At 38.5% G+C, this 23,470-nt stretch overlaps 1 protein-coding gene across 5 annotated transcripts in view; it reads left to right on the forward strand.

The window, feature by feature from the left end:
* The first annotated feature begins 8 nt into the window (after nucleotides 1–8).
* The window catches only part of TRAPPC8 (trafficking protein particle complex subunit 8), a 105,855-nt gene continuing 82,393 nt past the window's right edge, over nucleotides 9–23,470 (forward strand). For 3 of the 5 annotated variants that reach the window (XM_006150570.3, XM_006150571.3, XM_014588635.2), the window contains exons 1-2: nucleotides 9–198; nucleotides 10,119–10,313. In XM_006150570.3, coding sequence (XP_006150632.1) covers nucleotides 42–198; nucleotides 10,119–10,313 — 352 coding nt within the window. In that variant the 5' untranslated portion in view covers nucleotides 9–41. Of the gene's footprint in view, nucleotides 199–10,118; nucleotides 10,314–19,655; nucleotides 19,740–23,470 lie in introns of all 5 variants that reach the window. The other 2 variants (XM_006150568.3, XM_006150569.3) reach the window with 1 other exon arrangement.

Genomic DNA, 23,470 nt, shown 5'->3' on the forward strand with positions numbered 1-23,470 from the left:
GGGGCTGGGAGGCGGGCCCCGCCGCTTCCTCTGTCGCGGCGATGGCCCAGTGTGTACAGTCAGTGCAGGAGCTAATCCCGGACTCCTTCGTCCCCTGTGTCGCCGCGTTGTGCAGCGACGAAGCCGAGCGGCTTACTCGTCTCAATCACCTCAGCTTCGCGGAACTGCTTAAGCCTTTCTCTCGCCTCACTTCCGAGGGTATGTGGTTTCCAGCCTTCTTTCACTGGTCCTGCAAAGCCGTGGCCGGGAGAAGGAAGTTAGGGGTGGGCAGGGTCAAGGGAATGGTGGTGTTTACATCCCCGAGCCGGTGGAGTGGCGTCTAGGGCTGGGGCGCCGCGGTGCCACTGGTGACGGCTGGAGGAGGGGCGCAGAGCGAGGTTGTCAAGACAGCGCGGTCGTAATCGCCGGTTCTCTAGACACTTCTCTAGGTCGTGGCTTGTTAAATAAGTTGTGTGGAGAAAAACGTAAAGCCCCCAAAGGGCGTTGAGACAGTTCTTAATGACGTAGGGACGAACTTAGGCAATTGCAAGGCAGGTAGATAGGAATTGCTGCCTCTTTGACAGATAAGGTCTAAGAGTAGAGAAGACCTGTCAGTTTGCCACCCAGCTGGGGTTAACTGTACCGTCACAGTTTTCTGGGTTGGGGCTCCTCTCTTTCTAAACTTGTGTGTCTATTTTACTTTCATTTAAGCATTTACACTTTTTCTTAGTTATACAATACTTAACTTTATTTTTAGAGAGATTTTTGCTATAGGACTCTTATGCTCGCTGGAGAGATAGAGACAGACAGAAAGCAGGAGAGACAAAGAAACAGAAAGCAAGAAATCACTCCAAGGGGTGATGGCCACACCGCAATCCCTTCTCCTCCATTCTTCTCTCAGGGTTTTGGGCACACACCTGCACACCTGGTGTGAGGTTTAAATTACCGGGTCTGGGACTCGAACCACGGTCAGCTACATGGGAGTCCAGCGATGTAAGCATTATACCAGTTGATGGTCCCTAACAATACTTTGCTTAACTTCTCAAAATGAAAATCATATAAATAAGATTTGCAACAGCCTTGTGCCTGAATAACCAGGCAGTAAGAACAAGTTGTGGTTGATTTAATCTAGGTATTTGGAATTACCTACATTTAGAGAGATGATAAAGTCCTAAAATTTGTTTTTGATTTTTGGGGTTTTTTTTTTTAGATACAAGTTTAATCAGAGGGAGAAATATGACTTCTCTTAATAGAAATTAATCCATTTTCTCCAGCTTTAGATTCTTTATTAGGTAAACACAATCATAGCAAAACTCCTAGTTTAATTGATATCTTGGGAACAGACTATCAGACTATCGTAGGGTAGACATAAAGGTCTGTTAAAGTCTGTAGGAAAGGAAGGGCTCTGTATTGGGGGAGGTCTTCAGAAATTGATGAAAAATGTATATTATGAAAAAACTGTGGATTTCAAAAATTTTTTGCAACAAAGAACTCATACTTTAATTCCATTTTCCATGAACTTTTTCTTTTATTTTTTGAGAGAGATTTTTGCTATAGAGACAGAAAACAAGAAATCACCTCCTGGGGGAAGATGGCCAGACCACTATCCCTTCTCTGCTTTTCTCCTCTCTGGAGTTTGGGCATGCACTCACATGAGCCCAGCGGGAGTTATAAGCCACCTGTCAGGGACTTGAACCACAGTCCACTACATGGAAGTCTGGTGATGTAACCATTATGCCATCTGCTGGTCCCCCATGAATTTTTAAAGTCCTGTGCATATCAGTGTCAAGTGACCAACTGTGATGTTTGGTTATGACAACTTATTTCTTAACAGAAAACAGCACTATTTCAAAAGTTCATCTATTTATATGCCACGAGTGTTCTTTAGAAAAATAACTCCATTATAGGGTTTTTGTGTTTATAGGAGAGATAGAGCTGTCCAAAACACAAAGTTTGGGAACTATGAATTTTCTTCAGTTCATACCTTAGCCATCAGTCTTAGCACCTTCAATGTTTGTACTAAACCAACAAGAAAAATATGTCCTACATACATTCTTAAATTCTTTTTTTTTTAAAGAGGTTTTTGCTATAGGGCGCGTGCGCTCTCCAGAAAGACAGAGAGAGACAGAGAACCAGGGGATGGCCACACCACAATCCCTTCTGTTTTCTCCTCTCAGGATCTTGGGCACGCATGCACACGTGCCCGTGCAGACTGTGATAGGTTTAGGACAGGAGTATTTGAATTGGACATTAATGGATGGGCAGATTGTTGGTAGAAAGGAAGAGGGTGATTGTTCCCTATTGAGAAAGGGGATGAGGTTAGAATGATTTGGGCAAAGTATATGAATTATGATGAGTGGTTGAGGAGCAGTGAGCATATTATCCCTACTGTGATACAAAATGGTAATTGAGAATGCCTAGATTAGGCGAGACCTTGAGTTTTAGGAACTGGAATTTATAGTTCCTATTTAATGGTAAATGTGAGACAGTCATAGATTCTTGAGCAGGAATATGAAATTTGAGGAGATTATGAGGTATGTAGTTTATAAGGATGTATAGGAGTTGATATAAATTTTTAAGTTTAAGATGACTAGGACAAGGGACCAGCAGTTAATGTAATGGCTATGTCACTGGACGCCCATGTAGTCGACCGCAGTTCAAGTCCTGGACCTGGCAGCTTAAACTCACACCGGGTGCATGTGCGTGCATGCCCAAGATCCCAGGAGGAGAAGGGATTGTGGCGTGACCATCCCCCCTGGGGGGTGATTTCTCGCTTTTTTTTTTTTTGGAGAGATTTCGCTATAGGGCTCGTGCGCTCGCCAGACAGAGATATAGAGACAGAAAGTGGATTTCTCGCTTTCTATCTCTCTGTCTCTATCTGTCTGTCTGGCGAGCGCACGCACTCTGTAGCAAAAACCTCTCCAAAAAAAAAAAAGTGACTAGGACATGGACTATGGACTATGGCAGTAGCATTAGAAAATTGGCAAAAAATTGGACTTAATTTTTCCTGGTTTAGTATTTGCTGGTAAATACATTTTGGAGTTCTTTACTGTCCAGAACGGGTTGCCATTTTTGCCTTATTTGTGGGGATTATTCAAAGCTTTATTTTGTTTTAGGCAATAAGGCATGAGAATATTACAATGTAATTAAAGAATACGACTAACTAAAACAAGGTAAAATTTCCTTAGAAGGAGAAAGGGGTGTTAAAAAAATGACAGGACTTCATTTCTAACCTGTAGGTAATGCTGTTATATAGGGTAAAAGTTTGCTTCAACTACTGAGATATCAAGTAATGCCAAGAATTATATAATTCCAGGTATTTTCAGGAGACTTAGGTTTCCATAGAAAAACATGGTTTAAAGCTGTCTTCAAGAGGGTTGATAGGACACATTTGCATATTATTCATGTATAAGGCCTTGTAAATAGAGTTTAGGCTAGAGATATTAAATAACAGAGAGTAATTTTAGGCTTCCTAGACACATATTTAAAACCCAAAGAGTATTTCTTATATTAAGAAGGGTCATTATATTCTTTCATTTTTTTGCTTTTGCCCAAGGGCGTGTGTGTATGCCAGAGAGAGGTAAAGAAAAGAGGATGCCCCCCTCCCCCACCACCACCACCGCTATAGAGCGTGGTCATGATATAATCCTTGTTCTTCCATTCCTCCTTCCTGTCAGGATTTTAGGCACACATGCCCAGAGTGTCTTGTCTACCCTCCCCCTCCCTGCCCCGCCCTATCCCAAGCCTATGAGGCTAGGATTTGAACCATGGTCATGTGGAATCTGGCTCTCTTAACCACTGTACTACAAGGCTGGCCCTTATATTCCTTTGATTGTTATGCATGATATGTTTGAGACTTAACATATTTATTGTTTAACACAAATTTTGTGATCTAACACTTTTTTGAAGACTTTGCACTAGCCATCTATTTTAAAGAGTAGTGGTGTTAGTATTAATCAAACATTACTGGCTTTGCTTGGTGATATAATTCTTTGATAATTCTAAAAAGTCTCATTTATACATTTCATAAGTTTTAAGAACTTTCTTGTAAACACTAATTTTTGAAAATCTGTGGTTTTTAAAAAATATTTATTTTGAAATTGATTTATTTAATATATTAAAAATGAATGGAATGAGTTTTAATGTAAATCTTGAATAGATTCTGAATAAACTAGGACAACCGGCATATTAGACTAGGAAATAACCCCTGAAAGACTTTTAATGCCCCACCTTTAAAGAATTATTTAATTTTTTAAAAAAAAAAATTTGTTTTAACTTGATTAGAGAGGGACAGAGTGAGAGAGCAGGAAAGTGAGAAACCAAGCCACCAGGTCCAGGACTCGAACTGTGGGCCATGTGGGAGTCCAGCACCCGTAACCACCATGCCACCTGCAGGCCCCTGCCCCTTTTGTTTTAAAAAAAAATTTTTTTTTTTGTAAATATTTCATCAATCTTAAACTAGATAATTACTTTCCAAGGTTTTCTTTTTTATTTCCTAAAGAGTTCTTTTTTAACTTTATTTATTCACTTATTTCAATTGACCAGAGAGGGAGAGAGTGGAAGGGAGTGAGTGAGAAAGCAAGCCACCAGATCTGGGACTTGAACTGTGGTCAGCCATGTGGGAGTCCAGTGCCCTTAACCACCATGCCACCTGCCAGCCCCCCAAGGTTTTCAAGTGTGAATAAAATTTATTTTGAATAAAATTCAAGTCAGTTTTTAAAGATGTAGTTATATGTAAATCAGTTTTTTGTGCAGGTTACTATTTTTTTTCAGCAGTCACAGGTTTCTTTTTTTTTTTTTGAGAGAATTTTGCTATGGGCGTGTGCGCTCGCCAAAAAGACAGACAGAGACAGAAAGCGAGAAATCACCCCCCCAGGGGGGAGGGCCATACCACAATTCCTTCTCCTCCATTCTCCTTTCGGAATCTTGGGCACGCATGCATATGCACCCAGCTTGAGTTTAAGCCACCAGGTCTGGGACCCGAACTGCGGTCAACTACATGAGAGTCCAGTGACAGCCATTATACCAACTGCTGGCCCCAAGGGTTTCTTTATGCAATGGTTTTATGTGATAGGTAAAAGCATTAACAATTTCATTTCTTTATTTTTCTTTAGTCTTATTTTTTTTCAAAGTTTATTTCCTCAGTGAGTAAGCGAGACAGAAAAAGAGAGACAACACTCCAGCAGGCTCTCCATGATGCTGTCCATCCCTTGTCTCTATTCATCTCCTGATCATGCCCTGTTTACTCAGGGTCTCCAGACTTGAACTGGGAACCTTTCCATGTGGGATTGCCTTGCATTGTGTCATATTGTATATTGTACCACTATCTGGTTCCTGATTGTTTCAGTTTTTCAAAGTACATTTCATAGAGCACCAGATTATTAGATGCTCCCTGAAAAAATTTTGTTTTTGTTTGTTCTTGTTTTTGGAGAGAGAGAGAGAGAGAGAGAGAGAGAGAGAGAAGTATTTTTGATAGGATCTTTCCATTTTGATTCTCTGCCCCAGCCTCCCAGTCAGCTATGACTTACAAGCATGCACCATCATGTGTGGCCTAAACATTAGAAGTTCCACGTGGCCCCAGTTTCACGCAGCTGTGCCCTACCTCAACATGCCACCATGGCTGGGCCCTTGAAAAATATTTTTGTGGCTAAATAAGTTTACTTAATGTAGTATGTGTTTAAGAGAATTATGATGTTACTTAGCACATAAAAGCCTTTGGGAAGACCTGCTATAAAGAGACCTTTTAAAAACTTAATGGGGACTGGCAGTTGGCATAATGGTATATTGCTGGACTCCCATGTAGTTGACCGTGGTTTGAGTCCTGGACCGGGTGGCTTAAACTTAAGCTGGGCACGTGTGGTTGTGTGCCCAAGATCTTGAGAGGAGAATGGAGGAGAAGGGATTGTGGCGTGGCCATCCCCCCTGGGATATGATTTCTTGCTTTCCATCTCTGTCTGTCTCTGTCTTTCTGGCAAGTGCATGCACTCTATAGGAAAAACCTCAATGTAGGAGGCCAGCAGGTGGCTTAGTGGTTAAGACTCTGGGCTTGGGAATCAGCAGTTAGAGTAATGGCTATGTCGCTGGACTCCCACGTAGTCGACTGTGGCTCGCGTCTCGGACCGGTGGCTTAAAACTCACGCCGGGCGCGTGTGTGTGCACGTGCCCAAGATCCCAAGAGGAGAATGGAGGAGAAGGGATTGCGGCGTGATCATCCCCCCTGGGGGGTGATTTTTTGCTTTCTGTCTCTATGTCTCTCTCTGACTGTCTGGCGAGCGCACGTGCCCTATAGCGAAAATCTCTCCAAAAAAAAAAAAAGACTCTGGGCTTCCACTTTCTCAACTGCAGTTTGAGTCCCGAACCCAGTGCCTTGAAACTTCTTCTTGGTGTATGTGCATGAGTGCCCAAAATCCTGAGAAAAGAATGGAGAAGAAAGCATTATGATTTGGCCATCCCCATGGGGAGGGTAGTGATTTTTCACTTTCTGTTTTTCTTTCTCTCTGGAGAGTGTACGTGCCCAACAACAAAAATCTTTCTTAAAAATATTTGTTTTTAATATAGTATTTTCCAAGTTTATTTGAACAAGGGATCTCCTTTAAAAAAATTAATGTGGTTTTGCTGTGGGGCATGTGAACTCATTGGAGAGAGACAGAGAGAGAAAGTTTGAGAGCACTTCCTACAGAGAGGATGGACGCATACAATACCATGTCCATTCTCCTCTTGGAATTTTAAGCACACCCTCACAAGTGCCCAGTGTATTTTCAAAGTCATGGGATCCAGGATTCAAACCTTACAGTTGGCTATGTGGGATCTAACTGCTCCAACCACCACGCCTGCTGGCCCTGGAATTCTTTATTGTGGCAATAATAGCTAATGTCTTGAGGTACCAATATTTCATAGAGCACATTCTAGTAAATGTAACTTCATAATACAGTATTTACAAGAATAAGAAATTACACTTACATGTTAACTTAAGCAAAGGTAGAGTTGAATTTCATTTTAAAATTGAGATGTTATACATGTAGTTTCAGCTTTTGCAATACAGTCTTTTTACTTTTTTTCTTTTATTCATGGTAGAGCATGTGCTTGTGAAAGTGGGAGAGTAAAAGAGAGGAGTATCCTCCACAGGACCTGATCACACCGTGATCTTTTTCCTTCAGTCTTCTAGCCCATCACATTTTGAGTGCATGGCCAGTGTATTTTAGGCCAGCTGTGTCAGGGATTTGAACCTTGGTCACCATGTGACATCCAGATTCCCTTGCGCAGTGCATTACTGTTATGCCATTGCGCTGTCCCTGATGTTAAGGCTAATGATGCCTTGATATAATTATTTAGTTCTGGGGCCAGCAGATGGTGTAATGGTTAAGATGCTGGACTCCCACATGGCAGACCCATGACTTGAATCCTGGACCCCGTGGCTCGAAACTCACACTGGGTACCTGTGTGTGTATGGCCAAGATCCTAGGAGGAGAAGAGATTGCAGAGTGGCCATCCCTACTGGGGGGTGATTTCTTGCTTTCAATCTTACTGTCTTTATCTCCCCCTACCCCTCAAAGCAAGTGCCCTAAAGCAAAAACCTTTAAAAACAAAGCAAAACAAAAAAACCCCACCTTATTTCTGAAGTGAAATACCATTGCTGTGTTCTTTTTGTCACAACCCACCCTAGGCTGTGGGAGCAGAGTACTGTCAGTATGAATACCAGGAAATAGGTGATGTTTCAGAGGCCGGTTGCCATATCTGAAAACTCATTTCTGAATTTATCAGTAAGATTACCTTATAATTGATAAACTCTCTCTGAAAGTAGAGCAAAAACTAGAATACTTTTTTATGTTAACAGGAATACCAGAAGGTAATGAGCCAAAAGGAGGTTTAATTCACACATGGCTACTTATTCAACAGTTATGGACCAGCTTTAAGTTAAAAGTTGTACAATGTTTCTAAAGAGACTAGAAATGCACCTTAGATTTGTGGAGTTGTTTTTGCTTTAGTTTTTCTTTGCTTTTTTTTGCTTGTTTCTCTCTTACATAATTAGTCCACTTGAGAAGTTTAAGGAAAGAGACCTTTGTATGTTTATTTAAATTAGAAAACATTGCAGAAGAATGCAGAGAGTACAAAAAACATCCAGCTCTCTAGTACCCAGAAATAACAAATATTAACCCTCGGTCATTTGATTTTTATCTTTTCCTTTCCCTTAAAAATAAATAAAACATTATAGATATGATCAAAGTCCCTTTCTACGTTTCCTTGGTCCCATTTCCTTTCTTCATTGTGGGCAACATTATGATGTAGCTTGCGAGTATACTTTCTGTCCATATATTTGCAGTACAAGTGCATATATTTGTGCCATATCTAGTATTGTACAAAATATTCATGTCTTACTTTTTTTAATGAAAAGTTTAAAAATTAACAGAAACATAAGAAATTTAAAAAGATAACATCTATGAATGTAACTTTATTTAAAACATAGGCAAGGGCCAAATGGTAGTGCAGTGGTAACAAATCTGGACTTACATAGTCTTGTCCTGGGGCCTCCCTGAGCATACCAGATGCACACACACATGCCTGTGATCTGGAATGGGTGAGTCAGAGTAGAATGCGCCATGGAGGCTCTACTGGGGATGCCTCTGTTTATTATGAAAAGAGAGATACTGGGGCCAACAGGTGGCATTGTGGTTAAGGTGCTGGGCACCCATATGGTCAACCAAGATTCAAGTCTCGGACCTGGCGGCTTGCTTCCTCACTTTCTCTTTCTCTCTCTGGTCAAATAAAAAAGTAATAAATAAAATAAAATGAATAGTAAAAAAATTTAAAAAGAAAATAGAGATACAGAAATTAAAAATGAAAATAAATAAAACAAGCTTGAGTTTTTATAAAAAATATTTTCCATTGAGAAAAATGATCTTTTTTCACCTATAAATATCCAGAACCAATTATCCAAACCAATTATATGCTTGGAAGAATTGTGATGTTATTTAAAGCCTTGGGGAAGATCTGCTATAAAAAGACCTTTTAAAAACTTAATCTAATATTTTTCATGATGCAGTTGGAATAGGTAATATTGTACCTGCTGTTGCTACTAACTCTTCTGTCACTTATTGTCAGACATAGTACTCAGATGAGACACTTACTGTCTCATCTAATATTTATCTTACCTAAATCTTTAAAATAGCCACAAAAATTAGGTATTAATTGTATGTTACAGATGAGGAAATTGAAGCACAGAAAAGTTAAAGTTGTTCAAACTAACCCACTTGATAAGTAGTAGATTGGGATTTAAATTGAAATCTGACTCCAAAAGCTGGATCCTTAATCATCGTAATGGACTACTACTAATTCTACTAGAAGCTAATCATCTTGTCCGATTATAATTATTTGAAAAAGTATGATCACATTTCCAACTATGGGCACTGGTTTACTACAATCAGAACCATTCTCTTTTCCCATGCCCTTTACCACCAGTTGTAAATCTCATGAAGAGAAATAAGGACTACAATAGGATGGAAGTAGGAGGTACTGGAGTGGGTTTAGGGCTCTAAGCACTTTTTATGAGACTATTTTTTTAGACTAGGTTTAGGTTCACTGCAAAATCGAGCGGAAAGTACAGAGACTTCCCACATACCACCTACCTCCACACATGCACATCCTCTCCTGCTATCAACATCCCGCACAAGAGTGGGCGCTTATTTTATGATAGTGAAACATAGGAGCTGAAAATGCAGGCCAGTAACTAGGAAAAGCAGAATGATACACACATGTATCATTTAATTCCCCTTGTCTTTCCCTTTGCTATTTTCAGTGCTGATACTACAGACCTTATACTGTCCTGGATCAGCTTTAGTATGAAGAGAAAATTAATAGATTTGGTATGGATGGTGATTAGTTTCTGGAAACCTCAGTACATAGGAGAAAAGGACCTAGAACATTAGCATTGTAAGAGAGGAGGGAATCCTTGGATAATAGACTAGTCTTTTGGGGCTAAAAGGGAATGGAGTAAACCAGTTTTATTTCTGGAAGAATATTCTACTTGTTTCTGTTTTCTGATTTGAGCATCTTTTCTTGTTTGTAAACCATTAGCCCAATTGGTTATTATGTGTTGTGTAGAATTAATTTCAAGTTTTCTCTCTCTCTCTCTTTTTTTAAAGTTCATATGAGAGATCCTAATAATCAGCTTCACATAATTAAAAATTTGAAGATAGCAGTAAGCAACATTATCACGCAACCACCTCAACCTGGAGCTGTTCGGAAGCTTTTGAATGATGTTGTTTCTGGCAGTCAGCCTGCAGAAGGATTAGTAGCTAATGTGATTACAGCAGGAGATTATGACCTTAACATCAGTGGTATGTAACAAGGTTTATTATTATTTTTGAAATGAAATTTTCTTTTGTTAGAAAAAATAACTTTGTGATTTGATCATTCAACAAATATTTACGTGCTTATGGAATGCTAGACCTGGGAAATACAACATTGGAAAACAGTCCCCGGTACTTTGGCTCTTTGTTTTATTCCGCTACCTAAAGTAATACCTAGCACATGGTCATAATAAATATTTGTTAAATACCTAGCACATGGTCATAAGAAATATTTGTTAAATGAAATAACTAGTAGTAGATAAAAACAGCATTCTTTTGTGATATAAGTGATATTGTAATTTAAAAACATTATGTTTGTTATATTTTATATTGATTTGTGTTATTTGGAAGTGCTATTATAAAATATGTAAATAAATAATCATTTATGAGTGCTTCTTAATTTAGTTTGAGTGGTGAATGTTTTCATAATTAGGTTGGTAAGTGAAATTATACATTAATACATAAGGCAAGCAGTATTTGGTGTGTCTCTTCCAATATTAAAAAGTAACTGGCCAGCAGATGGCATAGCAGTTACGTTGCTGGACTCCTACATGGCTGCCATGGTTCAAGACTTGGATCCGGTTGCTTGAAACTCAAGCTGGACACGTGTGTGTGTGTGCCCAAGATCTCAAGAGGAGAACGGAGGAGAAGGGATTGCAATGTTTTCGTGAGCCACGGGGGCGGGGGAGATTTCTCACTTTCTCTTTTACTGTCTCTGACTCTCTCCCAGGCAAGCACACATGTCCTAAGGCAAAAACTTCTGAAAAAATAAATAAGTAAAAATAAATAAATTGGAAGTCATAACTAATTGAAAGACATGGGATAGATTTCAAAGGAAAAAGGTTAAGAGTACATCATCTGGGACCAGCAGGTGGTATGTTGGTTAAGGTCTTGAGTGTCACATGACTGACCATGGTTTGAATTCTGGACCTGGTAGCTTGCTTTCTTGCTTTCTGTCTTTCTCTCGCTCTCTGCCTCTCTGGTGAATGCATGTGCCCTATAGCAAATTAAAATAATAGTAATAATAAAATTAAAATAATTATTTTTAAAAATATATCATCTAATTAAAAAATTTCAGCAGCTTAATAAAATCATTTTGTTAGGCCAGTATAATTTATAATCTAATATTTTAATATTTCCAAATAGTATATATAACAATTTTCCTAAACATGTAGAAAACAAGTGACATGTTTTAGGTCATGAAGTTAGTTGGTTTCATTCGTATAGTTGGAAGTAGTTGTAGAAGTACTTTGTTTAAATTTTTTATACTTTTTTTTCTCTGCCATTAATTTTAATTCTAGCAAGATACGTTAACTTTATAAATTTGTTTTAAATATATTTTTAATATTTATTTTATTTGTTGTTATTATTTATTTTTTAAATTGACCTGAGAGAAAGGGAAAGTAAGAAATCAAACCTTTGATTCTGGTACTCAAACTGCAGTTGGCCATGTGGGAGTCCAGTGTCATAATTAGCAAGCCACCTGTTGGCCCCAATATTTTTTTTTGAAGAGACAGAGTGAAAAAAAGTAAAAAATCACCTCCTGGCCATGCCACAGTCCCTTTCCTCCATTCTCCTTTGGGGATTTTGGGCACATATACACACATGCCTGGCATGTTTTTCAATCTACTGATTCCAGGACTTGAACCATGGTGTCTGCTATGTGGGATCCCAATGCCTTAAACACCATACCACCTGCTGGCCCAACTTCATTATTTTAAATTTAGAACATTATTTTAATAGTTATCATTATCAATCAAAAGAATCTGAATTTCAAGATATGTATTTGGAGAAACTCCTGGCATAATGTTTTTAGTATGAAACAAAAATTTGGATATTTCTCTGAGAAAGTAATGACATTTGAACTATGATTTCCTTGTTATCAGTGTTTTTGTATGAAGGACAGTGAATCAAATTCCATAGTGTTCAAATTTTTATACAGCTGTAGCTATCATTTAATTATACTAGATAACTTGATTAAGCTACTTAGTGTTTCGCTTACTATCTCTGCAAAAAGGAGTTTGGTTAGATTCTCTCTTTTCTTTTTATAAATTGTTGCAATATTATGTGTTGCCCACTGGAGAGGGACACAGAATAAGAGAAAGTGAGAAAGCCAGGAACCTTGGCCATGTTGTAATCCCTTCTCCCATTCATCTCTCTGGATTTTGGGCAGACATGCAGAAGTGCCCTGTGTGTTTTTCAAGCCAACACCGTCAGGGGGCTTGGCCATGCTGTTAATCCCTTCTCCATTCACCTCTTTGGATTTTGGGCATATATGCAGAGGTGCCCTGTGTGTTTTTCAAGCCAGTGTCGCTGACCCAGGACTTAAACTGTGCTGTTGGTCCTGTGGGATCTGGCTATGTGAGATCCAGCTGCCTTAACCATCATGTTACCAACTGGCCTAGATTCTTCCTTAAGGCTTTTTCAGACTTAATTCTGAGTCTATTTTATGATTCTAACATTTTTCTTGTTTATGCAACACATTTTTATCCTGTTATATGCTTTGTATAGAGATACAAAGATGAATTAAATGCTTTATAATTCCAAAATCTGGTAGAGAGATAAACATGTTAATAATCTTAGTATATTCCTTTATTTGCAGCGGTTTTTGCTATAGGCCACGTACACTCACCAGAAAGACAGAGAGAGACAGAGAGACAGAAAGCGAGAAATTATCCCCTGTGGGGGGATGGCCATGCTGCAGTCCCTTCTCCACCATTCTCCTCCTGGCTTGGGCATGCACACACACCTCCCCGGTGTCAGTTTAAGCCACTGGGTCTGGAATTGGAACCACAGTTGGCTACATGGGAGTCTAGTGATATAGCCATTATGCCATCTGCTGGTCCCGATACTCTAATTTATAATATATTATAAACACAATACATTGTAATGAAGGCACAGAGAGGACTTACCTATAGGGTTTAATAAAACAAAAGTATCTTTCTTATACTGCAAATATTTTCCTCATATTTAAAGCCCATATTCCTTTTATTTAAAAAATTTATCAAAATGATCTCTGAGTATAGATGTAATGCAAAAAAGACGTACTAGAAATAAACAACAGTGATCACCTTTTACCCCCTACCCCACAAATTCCTTTAGTGGTTTCCTCTGAGATTTATTATGTGGTTTTAAGTAAGATTTTTATATGGCTATCTATTTCATTCATTTTCAATTTTATTTATTTATTTCTCATTACAATCATTGAGGATTTAGCTAAATTACACTCCTTCTTTTTCTCCCATCACATTGATGTAGTTTTCATAGTTTTGGGTTCTTGTTCACTGTATACAGTATTATGACTAAGTATTTGTTTATTTCTTCTCTACTGAGCCAATTATTGAACTTCTTTTTTATTGTCAGAACATATGTGCTCTCATCAGATAAACTCCTCCTCAGTGGGGTGTTATCATGCCATATTTTTTTTTCTCTATTTCTTCATCCCTTCAGGATTTGTGGCATGTGTGCACATGCACTGGACATGTTTTTGAAGCCCCCAGGCCCAGAATTTGAACCATGGTTGGCCATGTGAGATCTAGCTTCCAATGCATTGTACTTAGCTTCTGTGGTACAAGGCCAGCCTTATTGAACTGTCATATACAGCCACTCCTCACTTAACAATCTACCTGTTTAACAACCACTGGAACTTCAAACCAGATCTCTAGCATGAGGAATTCCCTTTCTTTGTGTGTGTGAGTCTTGGGAATCCTAGTTCTCAATCTTTGTCTCATTCCCACAGTTGGTTAATATTCACTACACAAAGCATTCTCAATCAAGCAAGACTACATATTTTGTTGATAAATTTGTACTTTATTATATTATACACCCATAGTAGTATTCAGAATAAATAAAACGATTATGCTGGATTTATATTATCGTTTAATGGTGTCTTGTCACTTCTGACACTTAGCTAATGTATGCCTTTTGTATGGACAGAGCTACTTCATTCTGGGGTGGTGTCACATGATATCTACTGAAAAATACATACTTTGTGGTATCACAACACACTATGAGACAACCACCTTTAAGCTTCTCACCTATCAACCAATTCGTTTAATTACCTGGTTGTAGGAATGGAACTCAGTTTTTAAGCAAGGAAAGCCTGTACAGCATTTTGATTTTTCAGGATTTAGTCATTGTCTTATTTTATTTAACTTTATTTATTTACTTATTTTAATTTGACCAGAGAGGGATAGGGTGAGAGAGAGAGAGAAGGAAAGGGAGAAAGCAGGCTACTAGGTCCGGGACTTGAACCATGGTCGGCCCTTTGGGAGTCCAGAGCCCTTAACCACCATGCCACCTGCCAACCCAGTGATTGCCTTTTAAAAAACATCTTGCTCAGAGTTTCCTATATCTCTTACCATTCTCTCATATACTTTAATTGAATTTTCCACTTTACAGATTGATTCATCAACCTGTTTATCAATATCTCTTTCCAGAAGTCTTCTCTCTTTTCATTCTGCACATTCTCAGTAGGAACGATAACATTCCCCAACAAGGTGAAAATTGTTTCTTGGGGAGCAAAGTAAATCTTATATTTACAGTGGTTTATGGCTCTCTATAATATATTTGTGTTACTATTAAAAATATTTTTTGGTATTGGGAGTGATTAGGAAAGAAGTCTGAAAAATGCTCATTAAGGTATTGAAATAGAAGTTGAGAAACCCCGTTCTATTCCATTTTAAAGTGATTATTTTTCCAAGGCCTACACACACCCCTGTCATCTTGAAGATCTCTTTCTCTTTGTTCTGTAGTTTTTCATTTATATCTTTTTTGATGTATTTCCTTGATTTGGTTAGGTACAACTCCAGTAACTTCCTGACAAAAGATGCATGGAAAACAAAAATTTTAAGTAAATGTCTGAAAATGTTTTTGTGTTATTATTGTTAGAAACTGTTAACCTCAAAATTGACTCCCTTTTCTCTAGTTTTAAGCTGGAAGCCATTATGATGCACATTGCTTCCATCCCTCTCATTTTGAAGCTTTTAGAAGCTCGCTCTTTTGCTTTTTGAAATTTCATGTTGGGTCTGTTGTAAGTCTTTTTTCACTCATTGTACTGAGCAATTTCTTTTTTTTTTTTCCAATCTGATAGTGCATAGGCTTTAGTCTCGAGAAATTTTCTTGTTTTGTTATTTTTTTCTCTCTTTTTTTTTCTTCTTCTTTTTGGAGCTGCTATTAGTTTGATGTAGAAGCTCCTAAATTGATTGTCTAGTGTCCTTATGTTTTTTACTAATATTGCTGACCTCTGTCTTTTTGTTTTACTTTCTAGAGGATATTTTTACTTTACTTCTGGCCTCTCTATTGATTGTGTGTGTGTGTGTGTGTGTGTGTGTGGTTTGTTCTAAGGTGCATGCACTCACCAGAGTAAAGGGGGGGAGGGGGTGGGAGAGAGGGAAAGTGAGAAATCACTTTCCTGAGGGATGACCATGCCCACAAAACCTTCTCCATTCTCCTCTCCAGATTTTGGGCACATACACACATATGCCCGAAATGATTTTCAAGCCATGCAGTCTGCCATGTGGGATCCACCAGGCTTAATCTCTGTGCCACCTGCTGGCCCATCTCTATTGAAATTTTAATATTTGCCATTACTTTGTAAAATATTTTTCTTCGCTTCTGGATTTTCTTTCTTTTGTGCTATACCATTATTGTTTCGTGTGGTGGTATCTTAAATGAAGATATTAATAAATTGCTGGCTTGTTTTTTTAAGTTTTCTTTTGTCCTGTGCCTTTTGTCTCATATTATTTTTCAGTTTGGTTTCATTTCTTTTTCACTTTGGAAACTTTCCTCAAATATCTAGTGAGCCTGTATGTTATTTCCTATCTTTATTTGATTGTGTTTTCTTGAATTTGCTGGAGGATATGTGTGCTCACTGGAGAGAGATGGGCATGGGGGGAAGTGAGAAGGGGTCCCCCGCATTCTGTGCCTTGGGGGATGGCCACATTACAATCCCTTCTTATCTGTATTTCCTTTCAGAATTTTGGACAACATCCCTACACATCTGGCATGTTTTTCAGGCCCCTGGCTGGGTCCAGGGAACCACACGTTTGGCTATATGGGATCTAATCACCTTAACCATCACATTAATAGTTGGCCCATTATATCCTTTTTGTTGTTGTTGCTGTAGGGCTTGCTGAAGCAAGAGATGGGGGTAGAAATCACTCTCAGGGTGTATGGCTACACTGTATTTCCTTCTCCATTCTCTTGGGGATTTTGGACACACAAGCACATGTACCAAGTGTGATTTTTCAAGCCTCCAGCTCCAACTTTGAACAGTGCAGTCAGCTATTTGGAATCCAGCCACTTGATGGCCCCTATTTCCTAGTTATTTTTATTTTTTAAGAGAGATTTTTGCTATAGGGTACATGCGCTCGTCAGAGAAAGAGAGAGAGAGACGATAGAGAAAGTGAGAAATTACCCCATGGAGGGGGATGACCAAACTGCAGTCCCTTCTCCATTCTCTTCTTGGGATTTTGGGCATGCACACATGTGCTCCTGGCATAAGTTTCAAGCCACCAGGTCTGGGCCTCAACCTATGGTTGGCCATGTAGGAATCTGGCACCTCAACTACTATGCTACCTGCTGCCCCCCCCCCCCTTTTTTTTTTACCATGAATCGAATTTCCCCAAAAGGGGAATTTTATTGGTTACTTTATTCCCTCACAAATAGACCAACTGTTATCAAATGAGGTGAACATTCACCTTAAGATTTTGTCATCTTCATAATAGAAAAGATGAGGCTTAGAACTGCATCACTTGACTTTTTCTCTTCTTCTCCCCTCACAGTTCACAATGCTTACATCTCTTAATGGCTAGCATTCTCTTAGGTCTGCAGTTGGGCTCAACACATTCAAGCCTCAGCACAGTCTTCTTCGTAGTTTTTGCTTTTTCTGGAAAATAGGCTTAGTCTGTCCACCATAGCCATTCTGCTTCCTGTCATAACACCGCTTTTCCTGAGCACAGAGAATCCTTGCCCTTTTTTTTTTTTTGGAGAGATTTTCACTGTAGGGCGCGTGCGCTCGCCAGACAGACAGAGAGAGACATAGAGACAGAAAGCGAGAAATCACCCCCCGGGGGGATGGTCACGCCGCAATCCCTTCTCCTCCATTCTCCTCTCGGGATCTTGGGCACGCACGCACACGCGCCCGGCGTGAGTTTTAAGCCACCGGGTCCGGGACACGAACCGCGGTTGACTACGTGGGAGTCCAGCAACATAGCCATTATGCTAACTGCTGGTTCCCTCCTTGCCCTTTTTGTACTGTGTCACTTTATGAGGTTGGTGTTTGCCACACTTCCTACAGAAGGTCCGGCAGGTTTTAGGGACGTTCACCATGCTTGCGGCCTGTTATTTGCACAGAAAGAGCTGGCCCCTTCTATTTTTAGTTGAGTCATTAAAACCCTGACTTGGGGGACCAGCAGATGGCATAATGGTTACGTCGCTGGACTCTCACATAGTCGACTGCAGTTCAAGTCCCAGACCTGGTGGCGTAAAACTCATGCCAGGCACGTGTGCATACATGCCCAAGATCCCGAGAAGAAAATAGAGAAGGGATTACGGCCTGTCCATCCCCCCGGGTAGTGATTTCTCGCTCTCTGTCTCTCTGGCAAATGTATGCACCATAAAGCAAAAATCTCTCTCTAAAAAACCAACCTGGTGAGCCAGCAGGTGGCATGGTGGTTAAGGTGTTGGGCTCTCACATGGGCAACTACGGTTTAAATCATGGCCTTCAAATCCTAAACCTGGTGACTTGAAAATTACACTTAGCATGTGTGTGTGTGCCCAAAATCCTAAGAAGAGAATAAAGGAGAAGGGATTGTGGCATGGCCATTTCCCCCCACCCCGAGGGGTGATTTCTCATTTTTGCTCTCACTGTCTGTCTGTCTGTCTGTCTGTCTGTCTGTCTCTCGTGAGTACACACAACTTACGGGAATAAAAAAAAAGAAAAAAAAACCTTAAAAAAACTAGGCATAAGAAAGGCTTATCTACTGTTGGAATTCTTTATTGGGTGGTGAAGCTGTGAATAGGCTGATGGCTGCCCAGTTTTTACTTACAGTTCATTTTTGGGGGGTCATTTAGTTTCCTCAGAGAAATCTGCTGTTTCTAAAATCTGCTGTTTGGCTGTCTGTATACTGTGGGGACTTACTTATTTTTCTTAAAATAGTTTATTGCAGGCAGTTAAGGAGGTTAGATCCTACATGGCTGACTGCGTGGTTTGAATAACAGTCAAACAGCTTGAATAACTCTGGGTACATGGGCCCAAAATCTTGAGAGGAAAATGGAGGAGAAGGGTTTATGGTATGGTTGTTCCAAATGAGGGCTGCTTTCTCTTTCTCTTGCTCTCTTTCTCTCTCTTTCTCTCTCTCTGATGAGCATATGCACCCTCTAGCAATTTTTTTAAGTATTGAAATAATTTGATTGATAGTTTGTAGGAGTAGTGTAGTTGTGATTTAGATGTGAGACGTTGTCTTAATCATTCTCAAGTCCCTTTCAACTTCTCCACATAAGAAAAAATTGATGTTAGCTATTGGCCTTTAAAAGCAGGCTCAGAGGGCAGTAGGTGGCATGAAGGTTGAGGTGCTAGACTCCCGCAGTGCGGACTATGGTTCAAGTCCCAGACCTGGTGGCTTGCTTTCTCACTTTCTCTCTTCTCTCTCTCACTCTGTCTCTCTCTAGTGAGTACACATGCCCTATAGCAAATTTTTTTTCAATGACAATAAAATCAATAAAATAATTATTTAAAAAAGGGGGCAAGGGAGGTACCAGCAGGTTGCATGGTAGTTAAGGCACTAGACCCCCATATGGCCGACTGACCGTTGTTTGAGTCCAAGACCCGGCAGCTTTCTTTCTCACTTTCCCTCTCTTTGTCGAATTTAAATAATAACAATAATAATAAATAAAATTAAATAATTCTTTAAAAATGAAAAGCAGGTGGAGGAACTACTGCAGCTAAACTCTTCAGGCAGATTTTAAACAAATCTCAAATGGTCAGGATAAATTATAAACCAGAAAAAAAGTTTCTCCAGCTTCTGTCCTGCTACTTTAAGGCTTCTCCTTTGAATTTTATTTTTATGTTGGCATTGAAGACTGGGAATGTAATATAATGAAGTACTGATTATTTTAGTAAAATTCCATTATAACATAATCTTCAGAGAATATAAAAAAGCAGTCTTATCCAGTTTAATAAGGTATTAATTCTCTATATGTGTAGAAGTATGCTTTAATTTTTACCATTAACATGAGTCAGCATACTTTTCATCCTTTTTCTTTAAAATAGATGTTAGATATATACTTCATAAGCCAAGCTTAACAGTGCCATGTTTTCTTCATCAGATCGGTCATTTAAAGCTAGTGTTCCTTGGTACAGTAATTGGAAAGACACATTGATGGAACTGAAAGAATCCTCGTTATATACAGGTATTTCTTGTGGTGGTATCAGTTTTCTAGATTGTCTTCACTCCTCACCTATTATCTTTTTCTCCACTCAATTGCTACTTTTTTGTATTTGTCTTAATTAACATGTCTGTCTAATTTTCTAAAATGAGGGAGGTCTGATGATCGTTTTTCTTTTTTTAATTTTCTTTATATTTCCTACAGGGCATGCTTGCTAGAGTGAGACTGAGAGAGAGGTCAGGGGAGTAAGAAAGCATCCCCCAGATGCGATGGCTGTGCTGTAATCCTTTTCCTCCATTCTCTTCTTACGTTTTTGGGCATGCACACATATGTGCCCAGAGTGTTTTTCAAGCCACCCAGTCAGATGCAGACTACGCAGTGGGCCATGTGGGATCTAGCTATCTAACCACTGCTACCAACTGGCCTGCTTTTTCAAGTTTTGTTATCTATCTTATTATTTATTATCTATCATGTTTACTCTAGGTTTAAAACATCTGCTAAATCCAGGATTGTCCCTTAATAGTATGGTTTGAGCTGGATCAGCAGGTGACATGGAGGTTAAGGTGGCTGGGTCCTATATGGCCAACTGTGCAGTTCTAGACCTGACCTGGACCAGTGGCTAGAAAAACGCTCTGAGTGTGTGTGCACATATGTTCAAAATCCTGAGAAAAGAATGGAGGAGAAGAGGTTGAAGCGTGGCCATCCCCCTTGGGGGATGTTTTCTCTCTCTTTTTCTCTCTCTCTTTCTCTGGTGAACCCACATGCCTCTAGAAAAACTTGAAAAGAAAAAGGAGCAACATATTACTCTTCCTTACCAACACAAAGTACATTCTGCATAGAGAGACTTTGGTAGGATAACATAGTGGTTGTTTAGTACAGATGGAAATAGGTGTTACCAAAATTATGATTTCATTCCCAAATTTAGTACAAGTGAATTTTTTAGGGGAAAGAATTGTCACTAACTGTTAAAGTCTTCCATTTCCATAAAATTTTAAAAGTGTTCAAAATTATGAGCGTCCTGTGCTAGGACTAAGCTTCTCTACCTGGCCCTAACAGACCAGACTAAAAATTGAAACGGAGTCACTCATATCGCCATGTTACCAAGCCAAAGCTCTTACTCGACCTTCAGAGAAGTCAGTAGAGCTAATAGCCTGGTTTCCCAAATAGGCCAGTTTCAATTGGCATGCTGATTAATGCAATTTATGTAATTAAATTTAAGTCAATTTAAATTATGCAAAAGATGTAACCAGATGTTAACTATTTAGCTATTTTTCTGTTGTTCTATTGTTCTATCCCTACTTTATAAGGAAAGTAACTTTAAAATAACCGGTCTGCTTTTTTTATTTTTTGTTTATACTTTCATCATCCCTTCTGTGTTTATAAAATCAACCTATTCTATCTCTTTGGAGCATTGACTGTTTTATGGAATGAAATGTTGCTCAATTCTAGAATTGAAGTAAGTTAGTTAAGATCTTTAAATTAGGACCAGCAGGTGGTGTAGTGGTTACATCACTAGACTCCCATGTAGTTGAGTCCTAGACCCGGAGGCCTAAACCTCACACGAGCATCATGTGTGCATGTGTACACAGAATCCCAAGGGTGTGCCCAGAATCCCAAGAGGAGACTGGAGAAGAAGGGATTGCGACATGCCTCTCTCCCACCCTGGCGAGGGGGGTGATTTATTGCTTTCTGTCTCTGGCAAGTGCACATACTCTATAGCAAAAAATCTCTCTTAAAAAACCAGAATCTTTAAATTACAGTTTTGTTTTTTGACAAAAGTTATTTTTCACTTTCTGTAAAATAATGTTATTTGAAAAAGCAAGAAATAGAAGGATGCTCTTGATTTATTGACATTTAACAAAGTTGAAGGACTTCCTATTTAGCCTCTTAAGGAAACATATGCAGAAGATAAAATTTACTTTATCTGTCTTTTAAAATTTTTTCTTTGTTCCTTGTCTCCTTGGTGGAATACCCATTATCATCTTGCACCAGTATTTAGAAAGCTATTATTTCAATTTAAGAACTCATGTGTATTGTACTTTGCTTTTTTCTTTTTTATTTAATTTTATTTTAATTATGTAATCACTTATTTACATAGTTCCCACATCAACTGTAAAACAATATACAGAGGGGTCTAATCTCTATTTATAACTCCTTCCCTTTCTCTCTTCTCCTTTTCTTCTGTTGCTTATTCAGATAATTAAATATATTAGATTTATTCTAATATCATTTTTATTTGGAAATATAAACAAATATGTGAGTCTTTATATTTCCTTTCTTACTACAAAAATGTACACTTTTCTGCTCTTGCTTTTTTCACTTAATGTACCTAGGAGAGTATTTCACATCAGTACACAGAAATTTTTTCCTTTTCTCTTTCAGCTTCATATAATACATCCCTTTAATAGATATACCATAGTTTATGTAACCAATGCCCTCCTGATGGACAGGCATTTTTTAATCCTTGTTTTACTACACGTAGTGTTAAAGAAAAATTGCTGTTTTGGAAGGTCTATTTTGTTTATTCCTAACTCCCATCTCCACTATGAAACAAACCCGTTTTCATATGACTATTAATTTATCTATAATTTGTTTAAGTGTCATTGAAGAAACAAAGTAAAATAAATAAATAAAAGAAATAAAGTAAACAGGAAAATAGTTGGAAATAGTCATTTTCCCATATCTGTGATGATTCCTTCCTATTTAGCCAAACTTGGTTTTTATTTTGTCTTTTAAATTTGTAATAAAGTGGGTGTGCTTGCCAGAAATGGGCAGAGAGGGGAGTGGGTTGGGGAAGTAAGAAAGCACCCCCTGAGGTAGGATGGCCACATCTCAATTGCTTTTTCTCCATTCTCCTTTTGGGATTTTAGGCAAACATGCCTAAAACACATGCCCAGCATGTTTTTCATGCTTCTGGGTCCAGGACTCAAACCACACAGTTGACCATATACGATCCAGACTCCTTAACCACCACACCATAGGCTGGCCCCCCAATTTTTATTATATACTCTATTTTGTTTTCATGTCATTGTTCTGAATGAACATATATATTCATTTTTCAGACTAAATTTGACTGACCTGGAGAGGAGGATAGGTTACTAATTGGTGAGAAAATTGGTTTTCTACTTTAAGACACTAATCTATGTCATATATTCTTCAGTTTTTGCCACCTTTCATATGTTAGGTCCTTGGGAAAATCATGATGTATTTTTCTATTTTTTTTCTGTGCAAAAATGCATCATGGCTTTTCCAATGACCCAATAGGTTATATTTCTGGGAATGATTTTCCTTTTCTGAAGCAATAGACATGAAATTATTATAGAATAAAATATATGAATCATTCTAATGAAGCATTTGTTAGAATTAAGATGTTTGTTATATTTGGCACTTTTGGCACTTTTATAGATGGATCTCCTTACCATTATTATAAACAGGAAGAATATATTTGTTGTGTCTTTAGGAATTAAGACAAAAACCAAAAGGATGTAAGGTTTGGTAAACAGCACAAATAGCTAGGAATTGAGTGTCCTTTTAGTAAAATGTGATTTAGATAATCTGCTTATACCTAGTGAATGGTTTAAGTTTATGAAAGTTCAAATGGGTAGAAAAGAAATAACATGGAGCAAGAGAAAGTTGACATTTTAAGAAACACGCTATATAAATTTATATTAAAAATGAAAATACATCTCTTTGTTTTTGATTATAAGGTAAGTATGCCTTGAAATTTCATTTAAGGAGATTTCATTGCTGTCATA

Source organism: Tupaia chinensis, unplaced genomic scaffold (assembly GCF_000334495.1).
Source record: "Tupaia chinensis unplaced genomic scaffold, TupChi_1.0 Scaffold000290_1, whole genome shotgun sequence".
Classification (NCBI taxonomy): domain Eukaryota; kingdom Metazoa; phylum Chordata; class Mammalia; order Scandentia; family Tupaiidae; genus Tupaia; species Tupaia belangeri.